General features: G+C 38.6%; 1 protein-coding gene across 1 annotated transcript in view; it reads left to right on the top strand.

The window, feature by feature from the left end:
* Window positions 1-20508, top strand: part of TMEM163 (transmembrane protein 163) — a 100126-nt gene that overhangs the window by 64566 nt on the left and 15052 nt on the right. Inside the window, exon 5 of the mRNA XM_072873924.1 lies at window positions 14650-14746. Within this exon, the coding sequence (XP_072730025.1) occupies window positions 14650-14746 (97 nt within the window). The remainder of the gene's footprint in view (window positions 1-14649; window positions 14747-20508) is intronic.

Raw genomic sequence — 20508 nt, forward strand, 5'->3', positions numbered from 1 at the left:
ACATAGTTCATGAGTGCTTGATTTGCTCAGCGTGATCTGCCGGGTTGCAAGTTCACATGCAAGAAACTTAGAGGTGCTGAACAAATAATGAACAAAGCAATGATCGAGAAATCCAAGAAAGAAAAGAGTGCTGAAATAACTTGAGAAATAATTTTGAATCTCAACAAAAGATGAAAATTTACGACCAAAATAAAATTCTTACAATTGCCTATTTTTCTTCATAAGAGGAAAAACTAAGAGGAAGGCATATACTCTGATGTAGCTGATAAACCAGAGACTGTAAAAATATAGTAGACCCACCTGTGCACTTTGGGCCAGGTACAGCTTATTACTTCATGGTAAGAGTTTTGTGCAGTGCTATGCCGTAGAACAGCTGGGGTTGGCAGGCACCTCTGGAGGTCATCAGTCCAACCCCCTGCTCAAAGCAGGGTCGACTAGAGCAGGCTGTCAGGTTAAAGGTCTGAATCCAATCTTCTGTTTTGTGATTTGAACATTGAACAATCACTGAGCCATTCAAGATGCACAAAGAAATCTGAATGGTCCCCCTTCCTGCTCTCCATAACCAGTGTACAAACATTCTTGAATATTCTGCCCTTTAGTAAATCTTTAGCAACATAATAGCTTATTGGGCTGCTGCAGCAAACCTAAATTCTGTTGAAGGAAGAAATTTATTGAAATTGGTTGGAACCAACATAAAAAGTATATGTATAGTTGGTTGGAAAGATCTCAAAACTGTGAACAAAGGATTCCCTTTGCTTCCCTCTTCTTAGGAAAACAGGACTTTTCTCATGGTAAGTTAACACAGTTAGTTGGCAGCCTGCTCAGGTCAAATGGAGTAAATGGAGTAGTGCTACTTCTTAGGCTATAAAGCAATATCCCTATAATTACATTACAGAGCTACAATCTTGCATTTCTGTACAAAGCAGTGCAGGACTGAGTATCTGCTTATGCCCGTAGGATCCATTGCTGCTGGGATTTTTTTGGCTTTTGGGTTTTGTTTGAGCTTGTATGTTCAGTATTGCAAAAACTAACTCTGTACAGCATATTTAACATAGTGATTCTTGACAGTTGCAGCTGGTGTTTATTATATATTATTTTGTTGGTGGTACCAAGTTAAACTCTGTGTTTCCCAAGAACCAGTCTGTCAACATCTTTCTTAACCCAGTACCAGAGTAAATAGGAAACCTTACTCATAATGAGCATTCTGGATTATGCCAAGAGCAGAAAGCTCACATTTCTTTCACTGTTTTGGTTTTGGGGGTTTTTTGTTCTTTTTTTTTTTTTTTATTGCATATGTCAGACTCCAGCTATTCTTTCCTTTATTACTGTAATAAGAAAATTAAATTGTATCATGGGCAAATAATTTCTAATGAACTCATGGTGCTCTATGATGCCATGACAATATACATAATGAATGCAGATATGTCTTTTTTTTTTTTTTTCTTATATTGGTGAAACTGTCATCCAAAACATTGGCAGTAATATTAAAATAACAAGAATGAGACAGATTCTACTGCGTGGCAGATAAGGGTGCAGATAACTGTCATACCTCAACCTGCTGCTGAGAAGAAAGCTTTTTGCCAGGAGAAAATAGTCATTCCTGTCCTTGGTGGGGCAGCGTATGATTCTGGAGTGCTCTTTCTTTGTGGGTAAGATGACATTATACCTGGAACAGTAGGTGGCTTCAGTTATCTTTGCTCATGTATTTATTTTGCATCTTTTCTCATCTTATGCTAGGTTTAAAAACAATAGATCAAGAATTGGGAAGGTCTTGCAGTCTTTGCAGCTTTGCAATTAGATATTATCTAAAAACTTTGCTATGTGTCTGTAACTTAACTTTCATCTCCATACATTATACCTCAGCTGTGGCAGCTGGATTTGATACTGTCAGAATGCTGAACCCATTGGCCAAGTGAAAAATGCCTGCCCTGAGGATTTCATTCTTAATGGGTTCTTAAATTATAGGGAGAATGGACTGGTATTCTCATCTATTTTGACATCCAGAAGAGCACAACTGTAAGAGCTTAATCCAAGAATTTCTAACTTAGTCTGAGCTAAAAGTAATCTGTAAGAAAGATATTTGACTACGCCTCAGGGACAGAGTAAGTAGGAAACCTGACTCAGAGTGCTGGATGCAACAATTAGAAAATCTCTTACATCCTTCGCTACCCTACCTCTATGTTTAATTAAGCTCAATGATAAAGATGTACATCTTATTTTTGATCTGTATGTGTATATATATAGCTTCAGTTTATAAGTGCTCATCGTTGTTGTGCCTTTTTTCTGCCTGATGAAAGAAGAACCTGGTGGTGGTTCACTGGGGTTTTCAGTTGTTAGACAACTCTAGGAATCCACTATGTGGATATCTACATATATGGATTATCCATTACATAGGGATATGTGATGAAGAGAGGAAGGAAGGAAGGATATTCTGGCCCTTTCCTAGGACTTCATGCATTAGAGGTGAAACTTATGGCTACGTAACAGTATGACATAGGAATTAGGATATTTAAAAACATTTTATGAAGCATATTAATGATATCAACAGCCTTTTTATAATACCCAATGACTACAACATTACCAGTGTACCAATCCCTTTCCTTGGTTGCTTTATAGCCTGCTGGGTACATACTCTCTGTCAATTATCTTTTCACAGAGTATGCCTTGCATTCAGTTTTTGATTGTAAGTAGCCTCTTCAGGTAAATGGGGCAGCGCAGCAAGGAGGCGTATTAGTGTTTCAAACACTGCCACGAATCGGTGGATGTTTATCAAGCAGAAGTTTTGAACAGTTTTTGTTTTATAACCTTACATCTTCTTAGGCATGTGACCTTTGGAGAAGCCTAGTCGAGTGATTAGAAACCCTTACCAGTTGCTTAGTTACCTTCTTTCTGGAATTTAGACTTAAGTAAACAGCAATAATAAAATCATCTGTACAACTCTTTGTATGGTAAGTAGACACCCACTCTGAATTGAATATAACTGAAGGAACTGTCTTTTGCTGTGGTGTTCCCTTTGTCAACATGGGTATCTTATGGATAAATATTCCTTTGACACCTTGTTCTCCTGCTCTTTACTTTCTGGTGCAATTCATTTTTGGAAGACAGGAGAAATCAGATATGTACATGATATCCTTCTTCAGTTGCTAGGGAAAAGTGCTGTATGGCTTCATGAAATGATACCTTACTGCTTTGCACTACATTATCTCTTCAAATTGCAGATCTACTTTTGCTCTACGGTCTCTTGTTCAGTTGCTTAATATCTAGCCCAGGGCACTCCAGAGGCTTTCATCCTGCCAGTGATTTTTGCTTTGAGGGTGATCGTTGGAATTGCCCTTTATTGCTGCCCTGTGCAGATTCTGTAAAGAGCCATCACCATCGCCTCCTCCTGCAGAGCCATGTCTGCTGGTAAAGGAAGTGGGCATGTCTGTGTGGCTGCTGGGCAAATGTGGGGAGTTAGTGGCTTGTGAGTTTGTGTAAAGACTTCTTTCTTACTGAGAAAATGTGATGACAGGTGAGACCCTAAGATGGAGTGAGCCTCTCCTTCCAGAGTGATTGTAATCCTTTTTTCTCTCTTGCTTATGTTCAGATGACACCACTTGAGAATATTTACCCCAGGGTTTGGTCATGGGGAGCCTTACAGAAGTTGTATTGGATATATGTGTATTACATTTAGGCATGCAATATGGGGATCATGACGTATCCTGCTCTTGCACCCAAAGCTTAAAAGAATTAGAAACCACGTTTATGGGAGGAAATGGCTGTCATACTGCCAGGTTAGGTCTGGCTCTTCTTTCTTTTCCTCTGATTCAAATAAGAGAGCATACTGATCTATATGGTTGCAGGGTATTTTCTCTCTTGGTTCACAGAATTAAAAAACCCTAATTTTCAGTATTAGTAGAGTATTTAAATTTTCATGTGCGGATTGGCTCTGCTGTACTGGTTAGCCTGACTAAATGAGCACTGTCTATTTAGGTAGTGTTGAATGAAAATAATCCTCTCAATTCAGACCCAACATATCAGTCACATTGAAAAAACTGTGGATAATTTTGTCTATGCCATACATACGAAAGACTTGAAGCACAGATGGCAAAATCCACACCTACCCACAGTTCAGGGCAAACCTCTGTGGCTGGAGGAAAAACTCTTTTGTGATGAGTGAATGGAATAGCTAAGTGATCTGGAAAAATGTCAAATGCATGGAGATAGCCTACAAACTGCAAATAACTAAGAACCTACCTCTGCAGCTCTTGTTTAGTTCTTGGCTACCATTAGTTGGTCCTCATGTGACACATGCATGTCTCTCCTACCCAGTGGAGCACAGTGCAGAGTGTGCAAAATAAGTGCTTGCCTATTCTTGGATATCAGCTTTATAGGAGGAGAAATATAGTGTCTTTTTGACCACACTGCACATTTCTAAACCATTCTTTCTTCTGAAATGTTTAGCTGAAATACTACATCCAGGTACAGTGCTAGATACAAGTTTTAGAGGTGCTTCATTAGGCTGACTTATTAAACTGCATAATTTCTCCATAAGTCCATTATCCCATATTCAGGCAAAAGTGAAGCAATCATAAACTTTGCTCTTATCCAGGCAGAAATGCATGTATGCATACATTTATGCATGCACACACACAAAATCCTCACACATAGAATTTATATTAAATATGAAATAGCAAATGTATATATTTATACATTCTAAAATCTGTTTCTAAAAGTGTGGCATCTGTAGACTTGGCAATGATTTTACTGGAGCTAGATCCAAAATCTATTTAATTTATGAAAGCCTTTCCTTTTACTTCACTGGTAGTTGATTAGGCAGTATTTGTGTATATTGCCTAGTATTCACACATAGAGAGAGAGAGAGATAAAATCAGGGATATGGTGGTGTTCTGTACTGGAATTTGATGATCACTGTAAAAATGAGTATTACAGAAATTCTCAAAAGGCTTTAGTTTCTAGCTTCAGGGGAATGACAGAATCTCCGATCACCTGCTACAAGGCTAGGAGCAGTGATCAGCTCTTCACAAGCTGGGAGGGCAGTTATAAGGCAGGTGTACTATAAGTGCAACTCTACAGTCTGTGCAGACCAGGAACTAGAACATCGGTTGTAAGAGTTTTCAAAGTCTGAGTTGTAGAAATGTCTGTTAGCTTTTATTGGCAGCTATTTAATACCTGGAGAATCAAATTATTTATGGAACTGTTGCCCCAGTTCAGCTGCATGATTTTAAATACCCCGTTCTGCAGTGACTAGTTGAACTCCTGAGGATAATAAAAGTTTTAGAAGACCTATAACATTTTCAGCATGAAATGGATCCCTAGCATAGCTAATCTGAGTCTCAGATATAAGCAGCATTTCCCCTGCATGTTCTTTAAGAAGAGGTTAGACCATGTGATAACACAGTATATTTTTTAATGTAATAATTGAGAAATCAGCTTTCAATGATAATTTCAACTATTACTCGAATTCTCTTTGCTTTGTAATCTGGTTTTGTGGTGTTTTTTTTATGGTGAGAAAAAGGAGTAGCTGTAACAGTGCTGATCTGGATTCTGGCAGTTGGAGGTGGATTATGGAACATGTGCAATGAACAGTGAGCCCACTTCGTTCCTTTTAAAGTGCATCTTAAAGTGACTCTATTCCGTCTTCACCCAGCAACAGGCAGGTGTAAATACTCTGAACAGCTGTGATTCTGTACAGTTTGGTGTCCAAGCCCTCCTCAGTAACTAAACCTGATAATAGATAAGCTACACTGCAAACATAAATAAGCAATATAACTGTCTAATTGGACACAAAGAAACTTAAGATTAGCAGTAGAGCGTGACAAAGAAGCAGGAATCTCAAGACTGAGGCTGATATTGCATCTTTTGTCTGTGTACTACAGTAATATGCCGCAGTGGCTAGTAACTATTCTTTTTAGAGTAAGCCCTTTAATAGGTTTTAGAGGCAGATTTTACAATCTTCACAGTTCTGGATGTCACCCTAATGAAAAATGCAGCTAGAATTATCTCAGCAATATTGCAGAATGGGTAGCAAAGAACAAATGTTAGTGAACAGCTGCATTGTCATTTTAATGCCTCTTATGCCAGTTAAAATACTGGGCAGCAGAGCTGTGCTTGTGGCACAGTGTGCAGTAGACTGAACAGGCCTGCCATATCTCCTGCCGTAGAGATACGGTACCCAGCCATAGAGATTTCACCGTCACCTGCCCCTGCTGCGCCTGGGGTGTGTGCAGGGGTGGCTATTGCTGTGCAGGCAGACATTCCTAGCGTGGCTGCTTAGGCCTTTCCTCTGCTTCTTTACATACTCTTTCTTGATGGCAGGAATGGTCCTTGCTCAATTCCTCCTATTCCTCATTTGTGTGACAGCAGATTAGGATGTGTAGAGGCTGCTGTGGAGGAGAAGGTAGCTGTGAGGAGAAGAAAAACTGTGGGTCTCGGAAGGACATGGATTGCTGTTGAGATCAAGGGAAGAGAAAGCAAAGAGAGGCCCACATCTGCAGCATCCCCAGCCGTCCCTTGGTGCCCCAAGTGACTGCAAACCAGAACAAACACTTTCAGACCCTTCTCTCTGAAACATCTGCTGACTTCTTCCCTTTCCATATTCTTTGTCCGCTGACTTAGTTCTAAGTCCTCTTCCATTTTCTCTACGCTGCTCCACTTCATCCCCATCGGCCAGAACCCGCTGGTTTGCCACCAGAAAATCATTTGTTGGTAACCAAAAATTGAGCTTTTTCCTCCTGAGTTCTCACCCTTTGAATATCAGCATTCAATTTTGCCTGTGCTTGAGAAATCTTGGGCTGGCTGAGACTGGAATTTTATACTTGGCTACTATAAGCAGACTGTAAAAGCTGCCATAATGCAAATATTAAATGAAAGTAGGCCTAGCTTTGTTTAAACAGGCTGACTGCCTCTCATCTAGAAGAAATGTGGTGCAGGTTATTGCAAGCTCCAAATTACTAATGAAGGAGCATTCACAGAATGTAATTTGTATTTGGTTATGGGAAGCAAGAATGAAAACAAGAGTATCAGCAAAGCGAAGAGATACAGAAGGGTTCCTGTCATGTGGCTAGACGCAGAAGACAATTGAGAAGAATGTATAGAGAGATACAGAATTAGAAAGTGAATGAATACTGTATGCTCAAAAATATCTTCCTAACTCCTGACATAGCAAAAACCTCTTGGGCAATTGCCTTGCATGTTGTGCCATATGACTTCCCCTGAATGACTCCATACATGATATTCACTCTGTCACCCACTAATACTAAAATCCTTTCAAATCATAGGGAAACAGGAATGAATGCATTTATAGTTTTTATTAAATTAATTAGTTTTATAATTTACATTTTTTTCTTACTTAAACTCCAGAGGTTTCATTAGAGGGTTTATTCAGAGATTAAATCCTATATCCGTCATAAAACTGATTTGCTCAGCTTTGCTGAAAAAGCTCGTATTACTCCTGGGCTTAGAGCTCATATTGCTCTTATTGGCCTGCAGCTCATTTTAATGCTAAGTTACAGTTCCTTGCAAAGTAATAGTTTTAACACTACCTCTTCACTCCAGCAGTGAAAACGGCCTGTAGAGATTTTAACGTTTCCTTTTCTGTGGGCTATTAAGAGCCATTAGTGCTGAAAGATCTTGACAGAGCCTGCAGAGATAAAGATTTTGTGAACAAAAATTCATAGGATCATAGGATAATTCAGGTTGGAAGGGGCCTCAGGAGGTCTCTAGCCCAGGCTCCTGCTCAAAGCAGAGTCAGCTGTGAGATCAGAATAGGTTGCTCAGAACTTTATCCAGTCAGGTCTTGAAAACTTCCAAGGATGGAGACTCCGAAACCTCTCTGGGCAAACTGTTCCACTATTCCCATGGTGGAAAACTCATTTCTCATAGAAAAATATATCATGGTAAGATTCTTAACAATCAAGAAAATACAGAATTAAAATAAACTAGAGTAAACCGGCTCTTGGAAGGTAACAGAATTATATGTAGAAATTAGGAGTATTATCTTTTATTTATAGTATTGTAGCTGCCAGAGAATTGGATGAGGAGCTGAAGCTTGTTTTGCTGGCAGCTTTGCAAATGTGAGAATATAGTTTCTACCTCAAGAATATTAATACAAATGCTAGTGGTTTATAATGACTTTTCTCACAGTTCTCTTTGTCATGTTTATTGCTGTAGCTCTGCTGAAATTATTAAAATGTTTTCCATGAGTAAGGTAAGCAATGTTTTCAATGAATAAGGTAAGTAATCTTGATGCAAGAAAGAAATTTTTCACAGTGAGAACAATCAATCACTGAAACAACCTCCCCAGGGATGTGGTAGAGTCCCCATCATGGGAGGTTTTCAAGGTGCGATTGGACAGGGTGCTAGATAATCTCATCTAGGCTCCCTTTCCCATGGAAGGTTGGACCAGATGATTTTTTGAGGTCCCTTCCAGCCTGGGCTGTATTATGATTTTGTGAGGTTATTTACACTGGTAAAAGTAATAAAAAAACAAATAACCCACATAATCAAAAAAGATCAAGTAATCTGAGACACAGCAGTGAATAAAAAAGGTGGGAGAATAGCGCAGTATTTGACAAGAAGGTTAGGTTTTTAGTATTGCATTTTAGTTGTATCATATGTTAACAAAACTGGGAAGTAAGTAGACTGCTACTGACAATCTTGTTTTGTTCCACATGGTGTCATCACATTTCAGGGACTATTTTAATGAACTTGAAGTGTGGTGGTAAAATAGGTTCCAGGATGTAACAGACATACTACTAAGTATGTGAGACCCCTTTCCCTCTCCACTGCCCCAAAACAACTATCTCTGTGAGCTGCTGAGAGAAAGTTAACACATTTTTGGAGATTGTATTCATATGCATCACTAATTTTTTTCTGCATTCTTAATTCCGTTGCACCACCTTTGCTGCATATGAGAGCAAATTGACTTGAGAGGAGAAATTACCAAGAGCTTCATTATAAACCCTTGTTGGTACTGTGTTACTGTATTTGCCAGAAAGATAGCAGGATAATAATTAAGAAGGGAAGCCTCTTGCAGTGGCTATTTTATAGCAGTCAATTGATATGAGGAAAACTCCGTTATCAGTCACCCTTGTGTACCTTACCCCAGATCTCTTTTGAGGTAGTATATAGCAGAGCTTGTCACTGGGGGTGTATTTGTAACTATTATTATTATTATTATTATTATTAATAATTTATTTTTTTCAAAATGGTACAAACCAAGTAGCTGAGAGTCTAAATCTGCAGTCTTATTTCAGGCTGACTGCTGCTTACACAGAAGAGCAGTCCCTTCGGCTGGAATGAGTCAACTCATGTAAAGAGTGTTCAGCGTGGCAAGAGCCATGCTAAAGGTAAAATTGCTTTATTACGTTGAAGATTAATCACCATAGAGATCTGAGTGAGATTAGTCTTTAGTTCTATGATGGAAATATTACAGAATTTTAGCCTTGTCACTACCTGTAGGGAATTGTAACCAATAATTACAAATATAAGACAGAATTAAGGATAAATCCATGAATTAGAAGGCTGTTTTGCTGTCTGCTAGATGCAAATAAATTGAATAGTTGGACTTTTTCTCCTTAGGAAATTAGTTTTGTGATAAAAAGAGGGAAAAAATGTTAACTTACTAATAGCAGCTTGAAAATAGACAGTTTGTGGAGATGGAACCCCCTGAATCTCAGTACTTTTCATAGCTACTTGCTTAAAAGCCATTAACTTATGCAAAGTAACAAATTTTTGATGAAGGGAAAGACTATCAGGTGCTTACAGTCATAGATTTCCCTTTCTGGTTTACTTATAAGTTGTGAGAATTTGTCATCAAAATGAAGAATTGTGTCTATTAAAGCTCTGTACAGGGAATGTGTTATGGAAAAGATGAGGTGGCAGCTGTATGTCATGTAATACGGTTACACTGATCTTATTTTGATGGGTGTGAGTGCAGATATCCAGGACTGGTGTAATACAAAATGGAAATTTATAGGGTTGTATAAATATAAATGGGTTGTAGATGGGTTGTAGTACTGCTTTCAGAAGAATGTCTTTTGTAAATTGTCAGGTTGTAGCACACCCAGAACCAAGCTTTAGATTGGAGATGTGAGTTTAGTTTTTAGGATTTAGACATAATCATATTCTGAATTCCACTAGAAGTGAACTAGCAGTTACTGAAGCTCGAAAGCTGTATAAAGTCTTTGGCAGTTTTGAAAGTCCAAATGATTTCATTCTCAATGCCTGAGGCTGCAGTACAACTGATTTAACAGTATGTTTCATCCGTGACAAAGTTATATTGAAGAATTGACAAAATGGATTAGTTCATTTTTTAATACAATGAATTATACTTTATATTATCTTCTGGATTTTCAGATAGAAATGCTGCATCAAAAACACATCAAAAAGTATCTTCAGTAGGTCATGATCTGCTACCAAGACCTACAGCAAACTAAAGAAGACTTGATGGTTTCACTGTTAAAATCGTAATATTAAATTCTCTTTACTGACAACTTAATGATATAGTTTTAATTACTCTTGCATTCCAAGTGCCATTGCTCTCAGAAAAAAACCTTTGGAAGTTTGAGCTTTAGTTGACCTAAAAGTTGATTATTGCCTGGATATCAGAGAGATGCCCTCACCTTGTCCTTTCTGAATTAGTCTATTATTCTTTAAACTATACTGCATTCTGAAAGGTTCCAGAAAGCTTATTGTTTCTGAAAATCAAATCATGGTTTTCTGTTATGTTATAAAATGTTTTGACTAAATTGTCTCTGTTCCTCTTTCTTTTTAGAAGCAATATATTATATGGAACTGAGGGAGATTTCAGATTCATGCATTCTTCATTAGATCTTTTCTGTTGCCTGTCAAACCTGTAGTGATAAATTATTTTGCATTATAGATCAGTTATATCTCTAATGATGTAGATATTTAGTGGGAAGCTTTTACACTAACTCACGTAGAAATGGCTGTAAAATAAGTACACAATCTTCAATAGGTGCTGGAGGTTTAAATAAGTGGTACTGGTGGCATGATATGTGGAGATCTGTTCATCATGGGTGTCACTGGACAGAGAGTACCCTCATGTCTTAGCAAGAATATACCAATGTTCTGGAATATGAGGGCATTAGGTGGCCCACCAGTTGCTCCAGAGTGTCTGAATTGCTGACAGTGATCATGGTGGACCCAGAGATTGAGGAGCATTTATTACACTACGGTGATTCCAAGCCAGGGGTATCTGTAAAATCTTCACTAGGTTTTCAGTCAAACCTCACTTCTGTATAACTCCTCTTTCATTAATTTTTATGGGTACTTCTGAGTTGACTTGAACTTGTTTAGAAATGGCAGTTGGCTCATCTAATTTAATTGAATGTAATTAATGAAATTACATTTGCCAACAACCTTGGCACTAACACCCTTCGTGTGCAGTTGGAAAGACTATTTAGTTACAAAGCAGTTGAGTAATTGTTAGCAGATGGAAGTTAGCAGGCTTGTATTAAAGTTTTTGTTGTCTAATGGCTTGAAAATAAAGCAAGCTTACAATAACCAATTACAATTTGTTATGTACTATAGTTAAAATTTCAGATTAATTTTTGGAGGTTTCTTATTTTGTATATTTGTAGTTGAATTTTGCATGATTTGCAGTCTAGATAGAAATTATATTTCTGGCAAATGAGATTGAAAGAAGACACTATGCAGTATTTTGTTCTAGTGGTTTTGCAGATAAATTGATACACTCAAGAAGACAAGAAACACGTATTTTTGCACTTAAAGTACTATGCCATTACTCATGAATTTTGCATGGCTATGGATTGCAAAAGCCAGCATATAAAGGAGAAGCTAGGCTTGCTAAATATGATGACTGAATGCTGATTCAAACCTCAGACTGCATTTCTGTCTGCTATTAATACCCTTGTCACTGTTATTAACATCTTCCTTTTTTCTTTCTACTTTTAGCTATTTCTGGTTAAGTAGGTGTGGGAATTCTTTTGACACAGTAAAACTGATCTGGGGAATAAGAGAAGCTGCTCAAGATTGCTGAAGTCATTACTTATCTGCTGGCATAGGCAAAGATGCAAAATAGTTGCTGTTAGGATTGGGTGGTTGGAAAGTTTACAGAGGTAGCCCCAAACTCTCCAACATATGTGAGAAACGAATCCAGCTAGGGCAAGTGCTGGTTCCCTGGACACATTAGACTTGTGCCAGCAAGGCTCCTGCCAAGCCCTTAGGGAATGTTTGCCTGTCTTCCTCAGAAGATGTGTGCAGGGAATAGAAGGTATGCTAAAGGAAAGTGATAATGCTTCGCTGTCTTCTCTTTCCCATACCCTTGGCATTTGGCAATACGTATTGGCACAAGGAATTTTAATCCGGTGTCTCCAACTCACAGATCTGTGGCTGTGTTGGTTTAAGCCTGCTGGGAATGACAGAAAAGCTTGTCTTTCAGTGTTGCTTTCAGATGAAATGGCAGCATATTCTTGCATGAAGTGTATCTTATTTCAGCCTGTCACTGGCTCAGCAAATGGCCTTAGACAAGTCAGCCAACTTTTGTGGACCAGTTCTTGTGTTCAAGTTACCTAATGCTTGCATTTGTCCCAGGTAAATGAGCAGAACTTTTAGTATATGTTTCTGTACCTCATCCAAAAAAACCAAAATAATGATTACAACAGAATCTATTGTGAAGGATTGTGCAGTATAAGCTTCTTAGGTTATGGCAATGGTAAATGTTACAGAAGTAATACATAAAGGTGATACTGAAAAGTTCTGAGTTTGACAAAAGCATCTCAAGAGGCTCTGGACACATCTCTGTGCAGTGATCCATTCAGATGGAGCGAAACTGCAAATCTCTGAAAAGACTCCATTGCAGAACAGGGACCTGCTTGCAAATATGCAATGGAAAATGGAAAGCCCTCTAATTTTCATTTTTACTCATTCTTTTTGGGAGATGAACTTTCCTCCCATCCGTGTTACCATTTAATGATCCCCTTGTGCTGCAGGATTGCAGAGAATCCATCCTGTGAGTTTCTTCCTCTATCACAGATTATGGGCCAGATTTTTGTTCTTGTGTTTGAGTCTAGGGGAAGGACTGTAGGGTAATCAGACTGTCTCAAGCCTTTTCTGCCTACTTTTTACAACAGGTTATGTTTAACAAGAATGAGGGCTGCGTTGCAATTTGCTACACAGGAGTTAAACATCTGTCTTAAAATAGGTATAGCAGAGTTTTGCCTACTGGAGAGGAGTACCTCATCTACAATACCACTCCGTTGCTAGGAAGGATGCCAGCCTCTACATTGTCTGCACTCCTCTGTAGAAGGGCAGCCCCTTTACTGAGAACTTGCCTATAGGATTATGTGGGTTGTCCACAACTTGGTTTAGTGTCGCTTGTGTCATGGAATAAAATGACCAGCTACTCACCTGCGCCACTGCTGCAGCTGCGTCTTCTGACCTAGGCAGAGCAATGCCAGTTCGACTGCAGTCTCTAGATTGAGCTTGATGTGAACATTACATGTGCTGCCAACCACCAGATGGCCTGATGTCTGAGTTGTTGAAAACAGTAGCACGCTACTAGAATAATTATAGCATCCGTAAACTGAGCTAACAGATAGGTACCAAATGATGAATAACAAACAAAGGAAAAGTACATATAGATATCACTTCTTTAACTATTTCATGCTTTAAACATTAGAATTGCTCTTACTGTATATCTATCTATAGTAATAGAATTTTATATGAAGAGCTATTAGTAAAATGGAATTACAGGTATATCAATACTGTAATAGACTGGCTATTATTGTTTGTGTGGAAGAAATCAAAGCCTTATATCCTGAAGTATTTCAGGGCAAGAGGAACTCCATCTCAGAGTAGTATTGGTCTTTATGTTTGAACAAAAGTAAGAGTTTTCTCTTTTACTGTGAAGTTCTGGGTAGGCATTATGTGCTTTGTAAACCTCATTGTGCCTGTATCCTATACAAAACTTAATTATTCCTTGTTAATTATTGTCCCTTACTTTATCGTCTCTTTATTAACCCATTTTTTTTGCTTTTTATAAGACTGGATTGTAAGCTCTACAGGGCAGGAATAGAGATTCTAATTCTGCACAGCACCTAATCTGATGAGACTCTGATTCTTGTTTAGGTATTGAGGACACCCTTGGACAGCCTACGAAGTGATGCACCTAACCTGCTGATGCTGATTTTTTTAAATATCTGCACTTAAAATCTTTTTTTCTTGGAGATTTGGGGAGGAAATAGATGTTTCAGGTTCTGTTATGCTACTGACCAGATTTACCAAACATCTGTCCTGGTTTGGTAAAGAGAATGAAGTTCCCTTGATTATTTCTAATGCGAGATCCTAGCAAAACAAAGAGAAACAGACCTCTAGAGGACTCTGATAAATCATCAGGAGCAGAAGAGACACGTCTTTCTCTCTCACTCTGAAACATCATCAGGTCTACCCTGTCTTCTCACATATAATCCAGGTTTTAGGAACTGGAGAGGAACTGGACATTTCTTTTCATTATCTTCTTTAATTCAAGTCTCTATCATTAGCTCCTTAAGATTTTTTTTATTATTAATATTCTGTTGTGTGTTATCCTTCATCAGTGGGAGAGTTGACAACTCCACATAGGTTCCTAACATTTCTTCTTATTTTTCTCTTTTTTTTCCCCAGAGCTTGTGTTATCTTGGGTGTCATATTCCTCCTGTCATCTCTATGTATTGTGATCAAAGCCATCCATGATCTTGCGAAGAAGGTGCTTCCAGAAGTGGTAAGGTGATTCATGTTCTTTAAAATGTTCTCTTTATTCCCTACACTGACAGTGAGACTGAGAAAGGCCAGCGTCTCCTTTCAACAAGCCCCGTTGAACTTGGCAAAGCTGTAGCAGGTGCATATCCTGCCTGGCTGCACATACCAGTCCTAGTCTTCAAGCAGTACTTTTTCCTTATGTGATGGAGTCTAGTCTTTATGGGTTTTTATAGGCTTGACGCCATCTTTTCATCTCCACAGTTACCTTTACGGGCCAAATCTTTCTCAGCATAATCACTTAAAGCTTTTATACAGGACTATAAGAGTTCACTTAGAGAGGTCTCTCTGGGCTTAACGAAAGTAGTAGAATTTTATGAGGAGAATGTTTCCACAGTTTACTACTCCAACGGCTTCAGTATTTTATTTTTAATGTGGAAAAAAATGTATTTTTGGATGGTATTTTTTTGTTTTCCAGCTCTTGCCTCCAATTCCAGAGCCATGTAGGAGTAGCAGGAATGAAACAGGTGAGGGCTGGGTGAAAGAGCTGGCTTTTCAACTGGCTCACCATGGAGCATCACAAAGGGCTTTTCTCCTGCTCTCTGCTTTCTTTTGGTTATGAAAGCCAGCCCTTACTTGGCCTATAGAGCAGCTCTCCCCAGCAGCCTTTCTCTCAGCTCTGCTCTGTCCTGTCCTGCTTGCTTCCTTTCAGTAGTGGGTATTAACTTCCCTGAGCTGTACTCATCCAAACCAGCTACTCACTGGGAGAGCCATTTGGCAATGGTTCCACTACCAGAAGACTCTTTTTAATGTGCTCAAACAAAATGAGGCTTCGGTTCAGTTATTGTATATACAACCTGACTTGGACCTTTTGTATTCAGCCTTCATGAAGTTTGGTCTATTTCTAAGTGTGCACAGACTTTCGCATTGGGGCTTCACGCTGCCAAGTACCATTCTCAGTGCATCACTAGAGAGAAACCTAAACTCCTCACTTTCAACCAGGAGATCGAGGCAGAGCTGGAAAAAAAAGCCAAAATGGAACTTCAACTTGTTACCCACTGTTAGCATTGCAGATGACCTTCTGGGTCCTGTGCTCTCATGGGAACTTCCAAGAAGCTGGGCAACTACAGAAACTTATTTTCAGTAGTTTAGTGGAATTTGGGCAAAGATGAGTAGTGTAGCAAAAGCCCATGAACTAATGCATTACTGAATTGCAGCCAGGTGCATTGTTTGATCACAGGTGATTCATGTTCTCTTTGCATTTTACTTTTCCGCTTTTCCAGTCTTCATAATTTGCTGCCTCCTCAGTTCTGCCAGCATAACAGCGTATGTAGTAGTTCACCAGCCTGGTTCTGTCAAAATGATCTAGGTTAGCTTAAACACTTTTAATAGTCAGTTCTTAAACTCAACCAAAACATTTTGACAGAACTGGGTTAGGGAGTGAGCATGGATGCCATTGTGCCAGTAAGGCTGGAGGAGATCCTGATAAAGGTGAGGGGAGACCCTACAGTGATGGCCAGCTAAAGGATAAACTCTTAACTTGGCTGTACCCAAACAGTGCATCTGGCTACAGTTTGACTCCTCTTTAGTGAGAAAATGAAATATATGGTCTTGACTCTGTGAAGCAGAAGTAAAGTAAGAAGGGAGGCTGCAATAATTAAAACACTCATTTGGTGAATTTATGGTAGCATAGATCAGATTAATTTGGATGTCTTGGTGTAATTCATTGTGGGCAAATGCCCTAATAATTCCAGCAGGAGGAACAAAAGTTTAAAAGGTGTGTCATCTATATCTCACTTTTTCATCATTACAGGTACTGTCTACAGGTGAGGGCTGTTTCTTACATGGGGAGAAATGTCTCCTATTTGCAGCATCGAAGTTATTTATGACTTGCAGACGTATTTTACTTCCTCATTTTTAATTTTTAATTTTTGAAATGCATTTACAGCAGGCAAAAATATGAAATAGAGCTACAGAAAGGTATCCCCGAAGAGAAGATCCCATTACATTTCAAGTGTCCTCTAAGAATAATTTGTACAGATCCCTTTTGTCACAGACTGCCTTGGATTCAGACTTTGGTGTGCTAAAACTGTCAAGTAGGTAAAAGTTAGGGTGGGTACTGCTTACATTTGACACAGTATCAGGTTACGTAGATAACTGTTCCTGTGACATTGGGCTGACTGTTCTCGCTCATTTAGGCACTCAAATGCTATCAATGGTTTGAAAGATGTATCTGGCAGGGCATGGACTGTGGCTGACTAGTGGCACGGTAAAAGCCACGTGCCCACACATAAAGGATTTTCATACCTTGCAATTCTGCCTGGAAAGTAGGTTAGAACAAGGGATGAAAAAAAATGGTACTTCTGTTCAGTGTCTCTTAAATGACATGGCAAGAATTCTCATTTCAGAGTCTTTCAGTACATCTCACTGTGGGAAACTGCTTCAGTAAGGGTTGCATGACACGTGAAATATCTCTGTAAACTAAGAATAACACTGAAAAATGGGGAGACCAAGAGAACAGTATTACTGCTGCAAGTCATGGCCAGTGAGGTATTATGCCTAAGAGTTGCTACATTAAAAATAGTTGGGGGAAAGGATTTTGTTTAATAGGAACCTTTTCAGTTGCTCTAGCTGTGCCTGAATCTGATGCTGATTTTCTGTTTGCGTAATGCTCCCTTAGCTGCTCTGTGTCGCAGCAGAAATAGTCATTCTTCCCAGTTGTTTGAGTCTTTGCTGATTGAGTATGTTCTCAGTTAATCTGCAGCTGCCCAGGCAATATCATTAGCATCTTAGCAGATGGGAAATCTGTTCAAATTAAATCAGTAAGGGGGAGAAGTTTCTGCCTCTACTCTTTTATCTAGGGTGCTGTCTTCTACTTCCTGGACCACCAATGAACTAATGGCTAATGATACTAATTTCTGTAATATCTTATCATGTAATTTAGCGATAATGTATGGGCATACATGGAAAAATAATAGAACAGCGTTTTCTGCTAATGGCTTTTGCATAGCAGTGAAGTAACCAGCTCTGCATCAAAATAGTGACCTGAAATATTTTCTGATGGTGATTTCTGTATTACTGGGATTTCATATTAACGTGCTACTCTGATGCCAGGGAAGTATCCTCGTGGTGTGAGCAAGAACAGAACATTAAGACCAAGGAAAGGTAGTGTAACTCCACGGGTGTCCCAAACTGGTGTAAAACTAGGGTGAAGAGCTCTGCGCTAGATTAAGAGGACGTATGCTTCAACATAAGTTTCACATGTGAGTCATAGTCGCGTGATTTTTTTTGTACAGTTTACGTCTTTATTAGCCTTTCTTGAAGCAAAGGTCATTGAAGATGTGGGTACTTTTCAAAGCATCTTGTGAAATTTTAGATGTGTGACTTCAATTTTAGGGGAGGTAATGAGGTAATGTGGGTAAACTGGAAAATGTTGCTCTTGGTGTTCAGATGCTGAACACAAAGCTAGTATTGTCCGTCTCGAAGACAGCAGTGGTTTCGAATGCATTGCTCTACTGTTTGTGGGGGATTCAAGATTAATGTAATGTTAGTGCAGAGCAACATGACTGACTGCATCGTTCTCAGAACTATAAAGTCTCTTTTTACATCTTAATTTGTGGTAAACTTCAGTGAGTTTGTCAAAGTTGAAAATCAGGAGCAGTTATAATTCCTCTGAGTTCATGTTAATTTGTACAAGTTTTGGAGAAAATAGTATGATATGGACAATTTCAATTTAAGAAATGAAACAGATCAAGGAATTAAGTATCTGCTTGGTAATTGTAAGGTGCTATGATTAAAATCCTAAAAGCATAGTCAGTCACTTCTGAACAATTCTGGATCAAGTATACAAAGTTCATTGTATTTCTTGTTGCATGTAGGATACATCAGTTACATATCTGTCAGTTCTTAATATGCCTGTAGCCAGAAAGATACTTCCTTGGAAAGAATTTATGAGATCTTTAATGTAGAGATTCTGTTGTCCTTGAAGTGGATATCAGAAGAGTTGCTTTCATGAAAATACTACCAATAAGAAAGGATATAAAATCCACATGACTAAGAAATAATTTGAAATGCTTTTTCAAATGTTTTGAACACAGATTTTCTTTTACTTATGTGGACATTGAGAAACAGGAGTTTGCAGTATTGTTGTCATTTCATATGATGATTTCAGCTGCAGGTCTGATGATGCTCACCAGGATTTGGAGAACCAAAAGGAGAATGACAGGTTTAGACGTTAATGGCATTTCCAGCTCGACTACCCCATCCTGTAAGGGGATTGTTAGACTGCAGAGAGGAGCTACTTAATTTACAGGACAGGAGCTCAGGTTTAGCTCAGTCAGGCATTTTTCAGTCACCTATTTGAATTCTCCTTTATTCCATGCCGAACGTAATTTTGTTGAAACACTGTGAATGACAGCACTCCTGATCTGCACTGACATAGAAGAGAGGACAATTAGAGCTCCTGACTTTCTGCATTTCTTAATGTAGCTTCTGCCTTTCTTTTCTGCTTTTTGTTTGTTTTACCTCTTTCCATGAGTTAAGTAAAAATAAATAAAAGGTAGTGTATGTCACTACTCATGCTTTCAGCACAGGCAATGTTTTTTCTAATTCTTTTGAACGCTTTAAAACCTTGGGAAACACAGGAACAGTGTATTTCTCCTTTTGGTTCCCTTGCTTGATATGCCAAGGACTGTAGTTAACTTTGAAATAGCCTATAAGGCAGGATATGAATGACTAGGTAGATTAATTGGTTTAAAATATGGATATGTTTAATGGTAAGTGTTTGTCTGGAATTTTGACTCCTGGTAGTGTGTGTGTTTTCTATATGCAACAGCAACCGTGGCCATACTGGGCCAGGCTAAAGGCCCATCTTTGGTCATCACTGACTTTCTTCGTACCTTTCTTTTTAGTTTTATCTCCATTTTTAGATGAGGAAGCCTGAAGAGCCCACAGGATTCAAGGTATAGGGGTCACCAGGGATTTATACAATATATGCATTTTTGCAAATTACTATTGAGCACTGAATTGATATTTTTGCAGAACTTAACTGTAGATTCCATCTCCTGCAGTTAATAGCAAGTTCAGAAATTGTCACTGTTAGGTAAACGTTGGGTTTTCCCTGTGCACAGTACTTTGTATTTATATTCTAATTAAAAAGAAGCCTGCCCTGAAAAATGACATTCTGTGTCAGGAGAGTTGGCCAGTGAATTAATTATACACTTACTATATAATTCTGTATTTGTGTTAATTATACACTTCTTACTATCATGGGGAAAAGTTTCTTTTCAAGTAATTGAGGTATATATTAATCCTCAGGGTTCAAAATACAATCCCTTGTGCTAGCATTTTCAATATTTGTGATGTAGAACAGTGTTTTCCAACAACTGATCCATAGAATTGTATTGCTTATTGTGTTTTTAAATGAATTAATTCATGAAGTCATGAATTACAGAGTTGATGATAAGGTAGGTGTAGGAGAAATTTGTCCAAAAAGTCTGGAAACTGCCAATACTGAATATATGCAGTGAGAAGTGTAATGGATTATTTTCTCGCACGTTTTTGAAGCTTTGGACATTACTTTTAGTGAGCATCAGAAAATGTATTATGGGTCTCTGATTTTTGGACAGAGGACTAAATGATGAGAATAAAGCTTTCATGTCCCTTCCAGAGACGATCTGTCTTGTCATGTAACCTTACCTTGAATTTGCAGAGATGCTTCATTTTCCTTTGGAGGCAAATTTGTGTGGGGCTGTGTATGTAGACGCAGTTTCTGCATGCATCAACACA

Source organism: Ciconia boyciana, chromosome 10 (assembly GCF_034638445.1).
Source record: "Ciconia boyciana chromosome 10, ASM3463844v1, whole genome shotgun sequence".
Lineage (NCBI taxonomy): Eukaryota > Metazoa > Chordata > Aves > Ciconiiformes > Ciconiidae > Ciconia > Ciconia boyciana.